This window comes from Myotis yumanensis, unplaced genomic scaffold, assembly GCF_028538775.1.
Source record: "Myotis yumanensis isolate MYYU_CA2020_CCGP unplaced genomic scaffold, mMyoYum1.0.hap1 SCAF_13, whole genome shotgun sequence".
NCBI classification, from domain to species: domain Eukaryota; kingdom Metazoa; phylum Chordata; class Mammalia; order Chiroptera; family Vespertilionidae; genus Myotis; species Myotis yumanensis.
In genome coordinates this window covers 39,634,322-39,649,246 of record NW_027223764.1, presented here as the reverse complement: position 1 = coordinate 39,649,246, position 14,925 = coordinate 39,634,322, and the positions used below count along the sequence as shown (strand labels likewise).

Genomic DNA, 14,925 nt, shown 5'->3' with positions numbered 1-14,925 from the left:
TGTGCAAGAAAGCTCATTGAAGCAATTGTTTCTAGAGTCCCAAAGATAAGTGGAACCAAAGTCCCCTGCTTTCAGTGTTTTCTCTCAATCATGTTCCACAGAGCCCTCATCTGGATGAAGCTGAGAGGAGAAATAAGGACATGTATCTTATCTTTTTTACCCATCAGCCCATTTTTCCAAGTCTTCGTACTAGGTAAGGCAAGTACCAAGAGCCAAACCAGCCAGGGCAAGATATGTTTTTTCCTATCTGACCAGATCTTTTTCATAAAACTCTGATCCAGCCTGAGCCAGTTTAGCTCAGTGGATAGAGCATTGGCCCGGGGACTGATGGGTTCCGGGTTCAGTTCTGGTCAAGGGCACGTACCTCAGTTGCAGTTTCCCTGGCCCTGTTTGGGGTGTGTGCAGGAGGCAACCAATTGATGTGTCTCTCTCACATTGATGTTTCTGTCTCTCCCCTTCTCTTCCATTCTCTCTAAAAATCAATGGAAAAATATCCTTGGGTGAGGATTAACCAAAACAAAAAACCCCTATGATCCAGTCTATAACTTTTGCTATATGGGAATTAAAAGAACGTAGAAAATGATTTTTTCTTTTTCTAATGGCGTTCGTAACTATTTTTGCTTAAGACTTGAAGAAAGCCAGCTTTGAAATTCAAAGAAGCTCAATAGTATCTTTGAGTTTCAAAATTGGCTCTCTCCAAGGCCTCATGGTACAGCCTTGGATACAGAAAGTTCAATATTGCCAAATATCATCCACATTTACGTTCTAAAAAGTGGTTAAGTTGGTATATGTTATAACTGATGGTGTTTTAGAATTAAATGACTATGGTAATATCCTGATGTTTTGAAGGAGGGATTTAGGGCATCAAAGGTCACGGCGCTGGCCAAAAGGATTCAAAATGGTAACTGATGTATAATTCTCATCAATAAATGAGGCAAAAATGGTTTTATACACAATGCTAACAAATGAAGTGGACACAAATCAATTTTAAACAGTATCAATATTTAAAATATGTTTTTATTGATTTTCAGAGAGAGAGAGAAAGAGGAAGAGAGAGAGAGAGAGAAAGAAAGAGAAACATCAATGAGAGAACTTCATCGATCAGCTGAGCCCGCAACCTGGGCCCGGAATCGAACTAGTGACCTCTTGGTTTCTAGCTCAACACTTGATGCTCAACCGCTGAGCTACACCAGCCGGGCTAGGCATCAACATTTAAATCACTGATGGACTGTTCAAACCACATGGGTGTTGCTCTAAGATGTTGACTATAGAGCCCTGCAAATCTAATCGCTATCTCCTATGGTCTTTCTTGCTTAACATCTGTTATTTCTTGCTCATGCATGATGAGCAGGTGATTATGAACATCTTTAATCAAAATGAGTTTTTTGTTAGAAGAGAGAAAAAAAATCTGGTTTAGGGTAGATGTGAAAAAAGGGAATATGGCAACAGGTAGTGGGAGTAAAAGGCAGATAAAGCTTCATTAGTCTGCATTGACAAAGCATATTGGGATAGTTGATTCAATTTTATAGTTGATAGGGTTATAAGTGATTATTATACAAAGCTGGAACACAGAATTAGTGGTCATAACCATATCCCACCATCAATCATGTTGAAAGTGGGATGCTAGCTGTATGAACCAAGAGGCCATGTGAACATGTCTAAACTACTGTGAGGTAACCCATTCTTTATTTTAGGGCCAGTTTTGGCCTGATTACATTTTTCACTTTTTAAAAAAATATATATTTTTATTGATTTCAGAGAGGAAGGGAGAGGGAGAGAGAAATAGAAATATTAACGATGAGAGAGAATCAGCCGTCTCCTGCACACCCCTTACTGAGGATTGAACCTGCAACCCTGGCATGTGCCCTTGAGTCCGCAGGCCAACGCTCTATCCACTGAGCCAAACCGGCAAGGGTGATTTTTCACTTCTTACTTTGTTTTCTTCAAGAAGTCAATGGTCATTGATAGAAAATAATTGTCCTTTTGCTTTTTCTTGCTCAGCATTTCTTTGAATCGCTACTCTACCACAAATAATTGATTATTGATTCACCAGAATCATTAATGCTTGATTTAGGTATAAATAGCAGCATGAATACTATCATTTCTCCTTAGTTTGTTTAATTTAGTATCTTGATAGTTTTTCACTGTATTTTTGGAAAAATTTATAAAGAAGGAGACTGTTTATTAATATTGCATCTTTTGCTGATGACTGAATTTGTCTCTGAATTTTTGCTCTATATAAAACAAGCATAAATAGTAGTTATATTTGAAATGGCAAAAGCCACATATCCCAGGATGAATAGGTTCATGGTTGGATTTCCTGAGAAATACTACCTCTAAATGTTGGGGTGCCTAAAGCTCAGTCCTGTAACTTCTCTAGCTAAACTTTGTTTTTAGGAATATGCATTAATTAAAATGAAAATGTAAGTTACAAGAAACATATCTTGCCCTGGCTGGTTTGGCTCAGTGGATAGAGCGTTGGCTCTTGGACTGAAGGGTCCTGGTTCAATTCCAGTGAAGGGCACCTACCTTGGTTGCAGGCTGGATCCCAGGCCCTAGTTGGGGCGCAACCAGTCAGTGTGTCTCTCTCACATCAATGTTTCTATCTTTCCCCATCCCTTCCACTCTCTCTAAAACATCAATGGAAAAACATCCTCTGGTGAGGATGAACAAACAAAACAATAACAAAAAAGAAAGAAACATATCTCCAACATTTACCTCTTTCAACTCCAGACTTGGCTACTAGTCTCCAATTTAGCAACTCTAATAGGCAAACTTAACATGCCTAAAGCTCAGCTCTTGATTCCCCTCCCTCCTCGTATCTCCTTAAGTAAACATTACCTCCATACACCCACTGTCAGGACAGATGCCATAGCATCACCCTTGACTCCCTATTTCTTTCATAACTTAGAGCCAATCTGTCAGCAAGCCCTGTTGACTCACTTCAGAATTCCCAGAATTCTGCCACTTCTCAACAACTCCACCACTTCCCAGAATAAGCCAGTCTGCTCTCCACTTGGGCTACTGAAACAGCCTCCCAACTGCTTTTCATTCTTTTATTTTTCACCCTCTACTTCATCTCTGCCCAATCCCTAGCCTGTCTCTCCAGAGCAGCCAGAATGATCCTGTTAAATTTTAGGTCAGATCAGGTTACTTTCCTGTTCTAAAACCAGCAATGGTTCCCAATCTCGAGAACAGAATTGAGACTGTTGTTGGTGATGGACAAGGCCTGCACAGTTTGGTGCCTGGATGCCAGCCTGACCTCATCTCTCATGCTCTCTCCTCACTCTGCAGCAGGCGTGCTGGTCTTCCTGCTGCTTCTGGAACACGCCCATCAAACTCCTGTTCTGGGGACTTGCACTTGCTGTTTCCTTTGTTTGGAGTATTTCCCCCAGATGTTAAATCTTTCTCCTCTACTTCCTTGGGGTCCTTGTTATCCAATCAGAGATGTCTTCTCTGATACCAGATCTAACCTAGCCCTTCCCCATCACTCATCTAGTCCCTTACCTTCTTTACTCTCTTCATAGCACCTGTTAATACCCGCTATTGTGCTATGGAACGACTATGTGCGTGGCTGTTCTTTCTTGCCTCTGTATTGAGGCCCACTGCATACCCTCCTGGCACAGTACAGGTGCACCAGCTACATCTGTTGAATACATGAATGGTGGAGTCCAATATTGTTATTTGGTTTGTTTCTGGGTGGTAAGTAGCTAAATAAAAACCGGAAGAAATGAATACTTGATACTAGTCTCAGCTTGTGGTCTTTTCCTAGCTGTGTTTGAGTTCCTGTTTTTCTTTCCAGGATAAGTGACTTCCTGGATTAGAACATTTTAGCCACAGCTGTTTATGTGTTGGACATGTAAATCTCTTGGCTTTGTTATGCCATCTGCGTGGCCCAGAGAGCTGGTAGAATTGGGGCGGGGTCTACATGTGCTTTGTCATTATCCCTCAATAGTTCCAAGGAGCGGCTTGTGTTGGCCGTGGTGGTTAATCTAATAATAAGCAAGCCCCTACATTATAGTAAAAAAGAAAGTGATTTTAAAATACTATATTTCTTATGTCATTGTGGTAAGGATGGCTGTAGGCTGACTGCTCCTTTTTCCCATTCACATGTCGAAGCCTCCACACCTCAGAATGTCAAGCATTTCAATTAGAACCTTTAAAGAGGGAATTGAATTAAAATAGGGCATTAGGGTGGACCCTTAGTCCAATGACTGGTGTCCTTACGAGAGAAGATTAGGACATAGAGAGACGTCAGGATGCTGCACACAAGTAAGAGGCCATGTCAGACCGAGGAGGTGGCTTTCTGCAAACACCGAGAGAGGCCTCAGGCCCCGCTCACACCTTGATTTTGGACTTCTAGCCTCCTGAACTGTGAGAAAGTAAGTAACTCTGTGGTACTTCATGGCAGCCCTAATACCCGGCTTAAAATAAAGGAAAATCAGTCGTAAAAATTGTGTGCCTGCTCTTTTTATTTATAGTTTGAAAATTAACTATGTAACCTCTCTTTTTTCCCCAAATATATAAATATTTCAAATAAAAAATTCAAAAGAATATAAATATACTTGATTTTAGATCACTTTGAACTGATTACACCTTAAAAAGCTGTACAAATGGTGACTTGTTTATTGAGAATATATGCAAATATGCTTTTCCATGACACCACACATGGGAAGTGATAGAATCTCTTACATTAAGGAATTCCTTTGGATGGAAACTACCATGTGCTGTCACTAAACTTAAATTTTAATTTTGGCCTAGCTACTAGCTCTCTTTGTAACTGTACAAATCACTCAACATTGTGGCTCTTGGTTTAAGGTTTCTAACGTCTAGAGCAAGCATGTCAAACTCGTCTTGTTATGTGGCCCGCTGGCTGTGAGTTTCACATGCTTGGTCTAGAGCAGTGGTTGGCAAACTACAGCTCTTTGGCCCCTTGATTGTGGCTCTTCCACAAAATACCAACTTCTGTGCATGGGCCACAAAGTTTCAATCGCACTGTATAAGCGCGCCCACACGTGGTATTTTGTGGAAGAGCCACACTCAAGGGGCCAAAGAGCTGAATGTGGCTAGCGAGCCGCAGTTTGCTGACCACTGGTATAGAGTTTCATCTTTTCATTAAGTCATCCACTATTTATTATTTATAGTAGTATGCTAGCTCTGGGTTTTCAGGATGAGTCCAGCCCTGGACCTTATGGAGTTCATGGTAAAGATGGGGAGGCAGCATGTTAACAGCTAATTACCAAACACTGAGGGTATAAGAGGTACATATAAGGGTGGAGCATGGAGGGAGCTGTTTTAGGTCAAGGTTGCCAGACATTTTCTGTTCTGGGCTTAAGTAGTTTGTGGTCAAACTCTGAATGGAAGATGAGATTGAAAATTCAGTCAGCAGTGAGATCCTAAGTTGCCTCATAAGCCATGCTTTAGATGTTATCTTGTAGGCAGCAGGGAGCCATTGGAGGGCTTCGAGCTGTGCAAGTGTGTCCCATTAGCACCGAAGAGAGATGGCTCTAATGGGAATGTGGGATGAGTGTAGAGGATGAGTCAGAATCCATGCATATAATGTTCATAACAATAGAGTGGAGGATGGAGCTGAGGTTGGGGCTTCATGAGGCCCCCTGTGTCTGTGTCATGGAGCATGGGTTGGAGGGACTATAGGGCAACAGTCCAGAAAGCAGCCATGGGAAGCAATGGCTGTGTGCTGGAGAGGAGCTGGCAGAAATGAAAGCTTCTTAAAGAGGCAAAACAAAGGACGCATAGAGGATGATGAGAGGGAGGAGATCCAGGACCCCTGGGTTTCTGCCTCAGGTTAGACATGTCAGTCCCTGAGGTAGGAATCACGGACAGAGGAGAGGCAGGTTGCTAAAAGAAGGCTTCCACTCTGGGTACGCTATGTGCAGTGTCTGTCCCCTACTGCATGCAACATTAACTCTTTCCTTGGTCTTTGACACTTCATATTCAAGCGATAGCCTACTTCCTAACCTTACTTCTTGCCCAAATTCCTGTTTTTACTCCACAGTTTGCCACACTTGACTATCTGCTATTCTCAGAAAAAAGTAATTTTCATCTCTGCCCTTTTGCACACGGTTCAATTCACCTGGCTCACCTTCTCCTCAATCTCTCGTGGCAGAAACTGTCTGTCCTTCAAGGCTGTTCTCGGAAGCCCTCCGTAATCCTTGTGAATGTCTGCAATCGCTTCAGCACTCTCTTTGTACTTCTAAGTGTAAGCAGTTATCATTTGCCTTTTATATCACAGCTGGTTGTATCTCTTTTCCTGTACTGGAGCTTACTCATCTTTATTTTCTATATGTGCTCGGTAAGTGGTTATTGGCGTGAGACGAACTAAAAGGAGATTATAGTTGGTTTTGGAGAGTGTCAAATGTTAACTGAAGATTATAGTTGGTTTTGGGGGAATGTTAAATGTTAACCCATGCATTTGCTGGGTTCCCAACACTTCATTCTTCCTTAATACTTTTTTTTTTTAAATACACTAGGTTGTTTTTAAGAACGGTTGAAATTATTAATGACCTGAAGGGACTCACCCCCAAGAAAAAATTAGATAATACCTTTAATTTTAAAGGGATCACTGGTTTTACTTATCTAGAGACAATTTTATTTTTCTGTCCTTTAAATTTCTTCCAAAATTCTGAAGTTTTAGCTAATTAACATTGCTTAAATGTCTTATATTTTGTATCACACATTAAAATTAACTCAAGGAAGTAAAAGTAGTCCTGAAGGTTCTTGTTAGCTATTGGAGGAAAGTAAAATTCAAAGTGTTTTAGCTAATAAACAAATGGCTTTTAATTTTTTTTTTTTTTTACTAATATGATAACTAGAATTAATGAAAGCATTAGTTAGCCTTGGCTGGTGTGGTTCAATTGGTTGGAGTGTCATCCTGTACACCAAAAGGTTGCGGGCTCATTTCCCGATGAGGGCACATACCCAGGTTGTGGATTTCATCTCTGGTTGGGGCATGTGTGGGAGGCAACTAATCGATGTTTCTCTCTCACATCAACTTTTCTCTCACTCCTTCTCTTTCCCCTCTCCCCGCGCTCCCCGCCCCCCCCCCCCATGAGTTACAGTGGGAAAGAACATGATTATAGAATATAAATGTGTTACCAATGGCATTAGAGAAGACTTCCACGAAGCTGGCTTTAGGCTGAGGCACTGAAGCACTTGTGCGCTGATGCAGCCTATGAAAGTCAATTGCAGCCTCTCGCCAGTTTCTGCAAAGCTCCTGTGTGCATGTGCGGCTCTGCATGAAGTCGATGGCTTGGCTCACTAAGCACAGCAATTCAACTCTCCATGTCCTTGGCCCATCTAGAGCACATGTGAGCGAGGAAAGGTTAGAACACCCTTTTTTTGGACCTCTAAATTTTAATACATCAGTATTATATACTATTTTTAAAAAATATATTTTATTGATTTTTTTACAGAGAGGAAGGGAGAGGGATAGAGAGTTAGAAACATCGATGAGAGAGAAATATCAATTCAGCTGCCTCCTGCACACCCCCTACTGGGGCTATGCCCGCAACCAAGGTACATGCCCCAAACCAGAATCGAACCTGGGACCCTTCAGTCCGTAGGCCAACGCTCTATCTGCTGAGCCAAACCGGTTAGGGCAGTATTATATACTATTAAAAAGATACCTGGTTTTATGGAATTTTCAACATGCAGAATTAAGAAAGTAGGAAACTACTTTTCATAGTACTTGAAGTCTCTAATTTAGAACCATTTCAGTGAGGAACTCATACATGTATTTATCGTGAAGGTGTGTCTGTGGCCTAGCACAGACTTACAGACTGAGGAAAATGAGCAGATCCAAGTTCTTTAGGAGCTGCAAGCCTGGTGTTGAAGATTTTCCGTTTGAGAGGGGTCGCTAAGGTATGAGAAGAAGGGGTGGGGAGGGGTGGGAATCAGTGACAAAAAGAAAGGTTAGCAAGATGGGCTTGGACCCTGCATAAGAACCATCTTTGCTGTAAATTCCAACTAAAGTTTATGTGTTCATAGAAAAATGTCACTGATTTTATACTGAAAAAGAAACAGAATTATTTTACAGAATGACTTGAAAGCTATTTTTATTGGTTGTTGGTATTCCCTCAGGAGATGAGACTTTTAGATAAGATAGCACCCCTCAACCCTTGGTGAGAATCATCTGTTATATGAGTGACAGGAGTCCTTAGATTCTATAGTGGAGTTGGGGTTAAAAAAAAAGGTTTAGCTTTGTTTGCAGCCTCTCCCTCCCAGGATTACCAAGCCATGTATACTTTTGAACTAAAATGAATCATTGAAACCATCACTTGACTTTGGTTTAATCAATAATAAATAACCATATTGGAGCATTTTAAAAGAAGACAGACATAAATGATTTATAAAAGTGAATAACTTGCGAGTTGCAATTGCATTTTCTTTTTTTTGATGGGAGCACAGTGTTGTTATACAATGTTCTTTTCACATTTCTTTCTTCTCTGGCATTTATTATAAGGAACAAAGCATTTCTGGAATGCTCATTTTAATTTCAAAGCTCAAACATTTGGCGCATGGAGGATCAGAACAATAATAGAGGAATGTTCAGTGGGAAGCATCATGAATTGTGGCACTTAAAATACATTCTGAAGGAACATTTCAGACAATGATACTTATTCTTCATTTTAAACAAAGGTTTTAAACTAGGTGCTATAATATGTCTTAATCTGGGCAAGTATCTTTTAACTCTTGATATATAAATTAGACTGATAATAGTGAGATATTTGCTTTTTGGACTATGTGAAAACCCAGGTAATAAATCAGGCTTATTATCATCTTTATGTAATGCATGATAGGGACACGTGCCCATTGGCTGCTTGTAAAGCATATAGAATGTGCTTTATTAACTGCCTTCATCACATTCAGCACAGGGAACCTCAAGAGCAAGATAAGGTTAGGCCCAGAGAGAACACCTTTGACTAGGACCCCATGGCAGATTTTCTATTTCAACGTGGGGAACGGACTAGGAAATACACATTAAATACCAACCAATATCTGTATCATGTTACGTATTTTACAAAACATATTCCATTATTTAACCTTCACATAATCTTACAGGATAATAGGACTGTTCTCATTTCCCAGGAGCGGGAACAAAGGCTTGCTGCAAGGCATTCCCCTCTGGTTATGAACATGGCGACAAAGCAAGTTAGAATAAAACAGGGGGTATGGCCCTAGCCGGTTAGGCTCAGTGGATAGAGCGACGGCCTGCAGATGGAAGGGTCCCAGGTTTGATTCCAGTGAAGGGCACATGCCCAGGTTGCGGGCTTGAGCCCCAGTGGGGGGTGTGCAGGAGGCAGCCGATCAATGATTCTCTCTCATCAGTGATGTTTCTATCTCTCTCTCCCTCTCCCTTCTCTGAAATCAATAACAGTACATTAAAAAAACAAAACAAAAAATAACACCAGAGGGTATGTTGGACAGGAGGATAAAAGGGCAGACAAAAATTATTTTCATCCACGTATTTCCTTATAGCTTGCAAGTTCTTTCTTAGTTCCTAACTAAAAAAAACTGGGTTCAGATATCTAACTAAACAAATGTTGAATGCTCCATAAATGAGCAAAATCCTCAGGGGCTGTCTTTCTGTCTGTTGTCGATGATGTGGCACCGGATTGTTAAAAGCTTTGGCTATTTGATGACAAGCAGGAGTTGAGCTTTCTACTGGAATTCCTGCTCTTCTCTTAAATACTAGGTACAAGGTTGTTTTCCCTCCTCTATGGTGGTGACCTTCAAGCTCTGCACATGGAAATGCTAACCAAAGTTTGTTATTGGCCTCCAACATTTAATTAAGAAATGGATATTTGCCACAATGCAATGTGGTATGAGGTTTTGTTCCAAATATAAATGCTTAATTTCTGTCTCTAAACAATGCTCTCATTATGACTTTATCCTTATTTTAAACCTTTTCAAAAGTATTGTGTTCATTATTAATATATTCGGGAATTCAAAATATAGACATTTAAAAGAACCTCTTTTCAAACACTGCCTTCATCCATTTATATAATATTTATTGAACACCTACTTTGTGCATTGTTCTGTGTGCTGGAGAACAAAATACATTTCCTGCTTGCATGGAGTTTACATTTGAATATTGGAAGCATGCCATAAACAGGTAAACAAGTGGAAAATATCAGGTTCTATAAGTGTTTTGAAGAACTATGAGGTGGATTGAAGGGACAGATGGTGGTGGTGGTCAGGAAGGCCTCTTGATAGGGCACTTTGAGTGGGGCCTGTTTGAGAGGAGTGTGTAGAGACAGGGAAGAGAGGTTACAAAGGACCAGAAATGTAGGTTACAGTAAGGACTCGGATTTGGTTCTACTGAGGTCACCACTTCTTTATATGTTACAGAGCAGTTCCCACCCCTCTAATAACAGTAACCTCTATTCTCAGCCTAAATAGACTACTGCTGGCTACAAAGTGACATACATTTTATAATTATTTGATATTTTTGAGATACATCATTTTCAAATTTTCTTCATTTTTGACTGCTTTATCAAGGTTCTGTATCCTTTTTTCCATGTGAAGTTTCTTTAATAAAAACAACACACAGGTACACACACAGATGACCTTCTAAAACATTGTCCTAGTGGTAAAACTTGATGAGACTCCATCTCTAGGGTCCTCCCTCTCCTCCCTCCCTGCGCTCCTACCTACCATTAACCGGGAGCTCTGTGGTGGTTGATAATACTCTTCTCGGTGCCTTGACCTTTGGGGATGCACCAGTAGGACTGCTCCATGTTTCTGTGCTGCACTCAGTTTCTGTGATGCACTTCCTTTCGTTCTGGGCTATGCTACCCCAGGACTGCGTTCTCCTCACAAGCTGTCTAATGCGTGACTTGTATTTTTTTCAATTTTAGGTGACTACACTTGTAAATTGTCCCCAGAATCCTTCTAACAGGAAGAAAGGATGTTCCAAAAGAGCCAGAGTTCTTCTAGCTTCTGTGGAGGAAGCAACTTGGAATTTATTAGACAAGGGAGAGAAGATCGCCCAGGAAGCCACTGTTCTAAAGGAAGAGCTGACTGCCACGCTGGAGCAAGTTCGCAAAGAAAGTGAGTGCTCTCGCCCTGGTCCGGAGCAAGCTGTGCTCCTCAGAGTGTTGGTTCCCGAGTGAGATTTGTGAGTGATTTGTTTTCCTGATTTAAGTTGATTAGTTTTTTTGTAGAGCTCTGAGCAGCTCCTAGTAGCTGTGGGAGCCAGAGAGGCTCATTACTCAGCTCCGAGGCTCAGGGACCACTCCTGGTTCTTCCCTTTAGTTGTTCTGGTCCTCCAGGCAGCTTTTGCCCCAGGCAGCTTCTTCTCCTCACCAGTCACAGTTTATCCACAATAAATAGAGAGAAGTGTACCCTTTCTTGTCATAGAATATAATGAGAAGTGACTAATGGAGCTGAAGACATATTTTCCCATACGTGAATAAATCATAAAGTTCCTTGTAAACAGTTGGAAATACAACTTTCTGACTACCTCTGAAGTACATTTTTAAAAAATTGTCTAAAGTTTTACATATGTCCCCTTCCCCCCTCATTGATTACCTGCCCTCCCCCCGCAGTCATCACCACCCTGGGCAAGCCCCCACTGCCCCAGTGTCTGTGTCCATTGGTTATGCTAATATGCATGCATACAAGTCCTTTGGTTGCTCACTAACCACCCCCACCTCTCCTGCTATTTGTCTCTGGCTCTATTTTTGTTCATCAAATTATGTTGATCATTATATCCCACATATGAGTGAGATCATGTGATATTTATCTTTCTCCAAATGGCTTATTTCACTTAGTATAATGCTCTCCAGTTCCATCCATGCTGTTGCAAATGGCAAGAATTCCTTCTTTTTTACGGGAGGATAGCATAGCAGCATAGTATTCCATTGTGTAGATGTACCACAGTTTTCTAATCCATTCATCTGCTGAGGGGCACTTAGGCTGTTTCCAGATCTTAGCTATGGTGAATTGTGCTGCTATGAACATAGGGATGCATATATCCTTTCTGATTGGTGTTTCTGGTTTCTTGGAATATAGTCCTAGAAGTGGGATTACTGGGTCAAATGGGAGTTCCATTTTTAGTTTTTTGAGGAAATTCCATACTGACTTCCACAGTGGCTGCACTAGTCTGCATTCCCACCAGCAATGCACGAGGGTTCCTTTTTCTCCACATCCTCTCCAGCACTTGTCATTCGTTGATTTGTTGGTGATAGCCATTCTGACAAGTGTGAGATGGTATCTCATTGTTTTGATTTGCATCTCTCAAAAACTAGTGACTTTGAGCATGTTTTCATATGTCTCTTGGCTTTCTGTATGTCCTCTTTCAAAAAGTGTCTATTTAGGCCCTTTGCCCATTTTTTGATTGGATTGTTTATCTTCTTTTGTTAAGTTGTATGAGTTCTCTGTAAATGTTGGAAATTAAACCCTGATCTGAAATAGCATTGGCAAATATGTTCTCCCATGCAGTGGGCTTTCTTGTTGTTTTGTTGATGGTTTCTTTTGCTGTGCAGTAGCTTTTTATTTTGATGTAGTTCCATTTGTTTATTTTCTCCTTAGTCTCCATTGCCTAGGAGTTGTGTCGGTAAAGATATTGCTACGACATATGTCTGCTATTTTGCTGCCTATGGAGTCTTGCAGGATTTTTATGGTTTCCCCATCTTACATTTAAGTCCTTTAGCCATTTTGAGTTTGTTTTTGTGTATGGTGTAAGTTGGTGGTCTAGTCCCCCCCACCCCATTTTCTGGAAGTTTTGATTTTCTAAACTTAAAAAAAAAAATGGTTTGCACCAACTGTGCACAACTCATGTTGCTGCTGTGTTAATATTACATAAAGCATATATTTCACCTTTTGCTATCTTATGAGAGTATAATAGTTTTCTAATGAACGTAAGTTTCATTTGCAGGTTATTTTTTTAAAAAGGCTCAATATTCTTTGGTCAATAGAATGATTTTCTATATCAGTTTGCTGCAAGGAACTATTCTGAGAGGACAAGGAACTTAAATTTTCCTGATCTGCTTTGTAAAAGAGACTTTGGGTGTCCAAATATTTCCCTTCTCCCAACCCCCAACATAACTTTAAGAAAATTAGGAAATCTTTGCTAATTAAATAATGAAAATGAATGTAATTGCCACAATAAACTTTAGGTCTCATACAGGGGAGTTAGTTGCTATAACCTTTACATGTGATTTATATTTTCTAGGGCTTCTTTGGACAACACATAGAAAACATAATGTCCAAGGTAATTTGAAATGAACCCGTCATTCCTTCCTGCTGCCTCAGAACCACCTTTGTCCTGTCTTCCGGGCCCTGGTACCATCACCCACTTAGTCACCAAGTTAGTTTAGGCTCTTCGTTCTCATTCCATCCTCCCTTCCAATCAGTCTTTTAAGTTCAACAAATTCTATCTCCTTTGGCCTCTCAGATCTGTTCCCTCCTCTCCATTTCTAAAGTCCCTTCCCACATTCAGGGTTACTGTATTAGCCTCATCCCAAACCAAAGCAAATAGAGCTTTAAAAAATGAAATTATACTCATATACTCCCCTGCTTAAAATCCATTTTAGAAGCTTTCGGAGAATTAGGGGGACTATCTTTCTGGATAAAGTTGAAACTTTTAAATGTAGCTCTCACAGCATTTCATAGTTTGGCTTCTACCATGCTCTCCCTTCTCATTTCCTGAGTCTGTCCCTCCTCAAACTTGTATCCAAACAGGGACTCTCAGTGTCCTGGACGGTCCACGTTGCTTTCCGCCTGTTACAGAGCTGTTCCCTCCACCTGGAGTGCTCTTCTCTTTCAGCCAATTCTTCTTAGCAGCTCAGCTCAGCCTGAGCCGGCTTTTCCAGGAAGTGTTTACTGAACCCCACGAAGCTGATGGAGACGCCTCTCCTCTGTCCCCAGAGATTCTGAGCATCTCTCTTTCATAGAACTTAGCCCCCTCTCCCCACTCCCCCCCAACAACCCTGCCCCCTGCAGGCACCAAACATTGATTTACTTGTTCAGTAAATCTAGACTCTAATCCTTGATGGTGGCAAGTACCACTTCTTCTTTTTTATTATTATTTTTTGTTAGCAGTGCCTGACATAGAACAGACACCTGATAAATGTTAGAAGTAAAAAATTTGATGCATCATTTTGTCACTTTATATTATAAAATTTGATAATGGTTTTATCTTTGCTGCCATGGGAAATTACTCTTATAGTTACGGTTTCATTGCTGTGTCTTTGGTTTGGAATACAAATCCTATTCTGATATTGTTTCTTCCAGAAAATGGGATCTATTTGATAGCACAGTTTCCATAAACTACCTGGTAATAAATATGGAAGAAGCTGGTCATTCTTAGAAGGTTACAATAATTGCAATGATTGTCATGAAATGGTATTTTTAAAAAAAGGTTAGTCAACATTTTTAGCTCACAAGAAGTTATTTGAAAGAAAAGTTCTCAAAGAGTTTGTTCAGCTTCTGACTATGCAGTACATTCCTCACTGTGTTCTGTTATAACGTGTGAAACACGTCTGTGGCAAATGCTGTGTATACAGCAAATACATTTTGTTAAAGATCACCAAGTGCTTTACATTCTGATTATTTTTGACAAACTATCAAACAAACCACCGTTACCTAAGTTTAGGGAGAAGCAGCGAAAGTGCAAGTGGCCCTGGCGTTTGGGGCATGGCCGCGCTCACCCCCTGGATAAAGAGACAGCGAAAGAGGAGCGCAGTTCCCCAAACCTGGGAAGGTATTTTAGCTCAGAGTGGAGTGGAAGTATCAGGAGAAGGAACTCTGTATGATTCTAGAAGTGCACTTAAAATAGTTTCCTGTGCTTATTTTTTTTTTTAAAGGCTTTGTTCAGTGGCATAATGTGAAGGCCCAATGAAGAGCAAATGATAAGTTTAAAGTATTCGGGAAAGTGAAAAAAATATTGGACGTAGAGGA

The 14,925-nt window shown here is 40.6% G+C and overlaps 1 protein-coding gene across 5 annotated transcripts in view; it reads left to right on the top strand.

Moving 5' to 3' along the window:
• Positions 1 to 14,925, top strand: part of CTNNA3 (catenin alpha 3) — a 1,374,069-nt gene that overhangs the window by 46,895 nt on the left and 1,312,249 nt on the right. For all 5 annotated transcript variants that reach the window (XM_070432843.1, XM_070432842.1, XM_070432840.1 and 2 more), the window contains exon 3: positions 10,881 to 11,073. In XM_070432843.1, the coding sequence (XP_070288944.1) occupies positions 10,881 to 11,073 (193 nt within the window). The remainder of the gene's footprint in view (positions 1 to 10,880; positions 11,074 to 14,925) is intronic.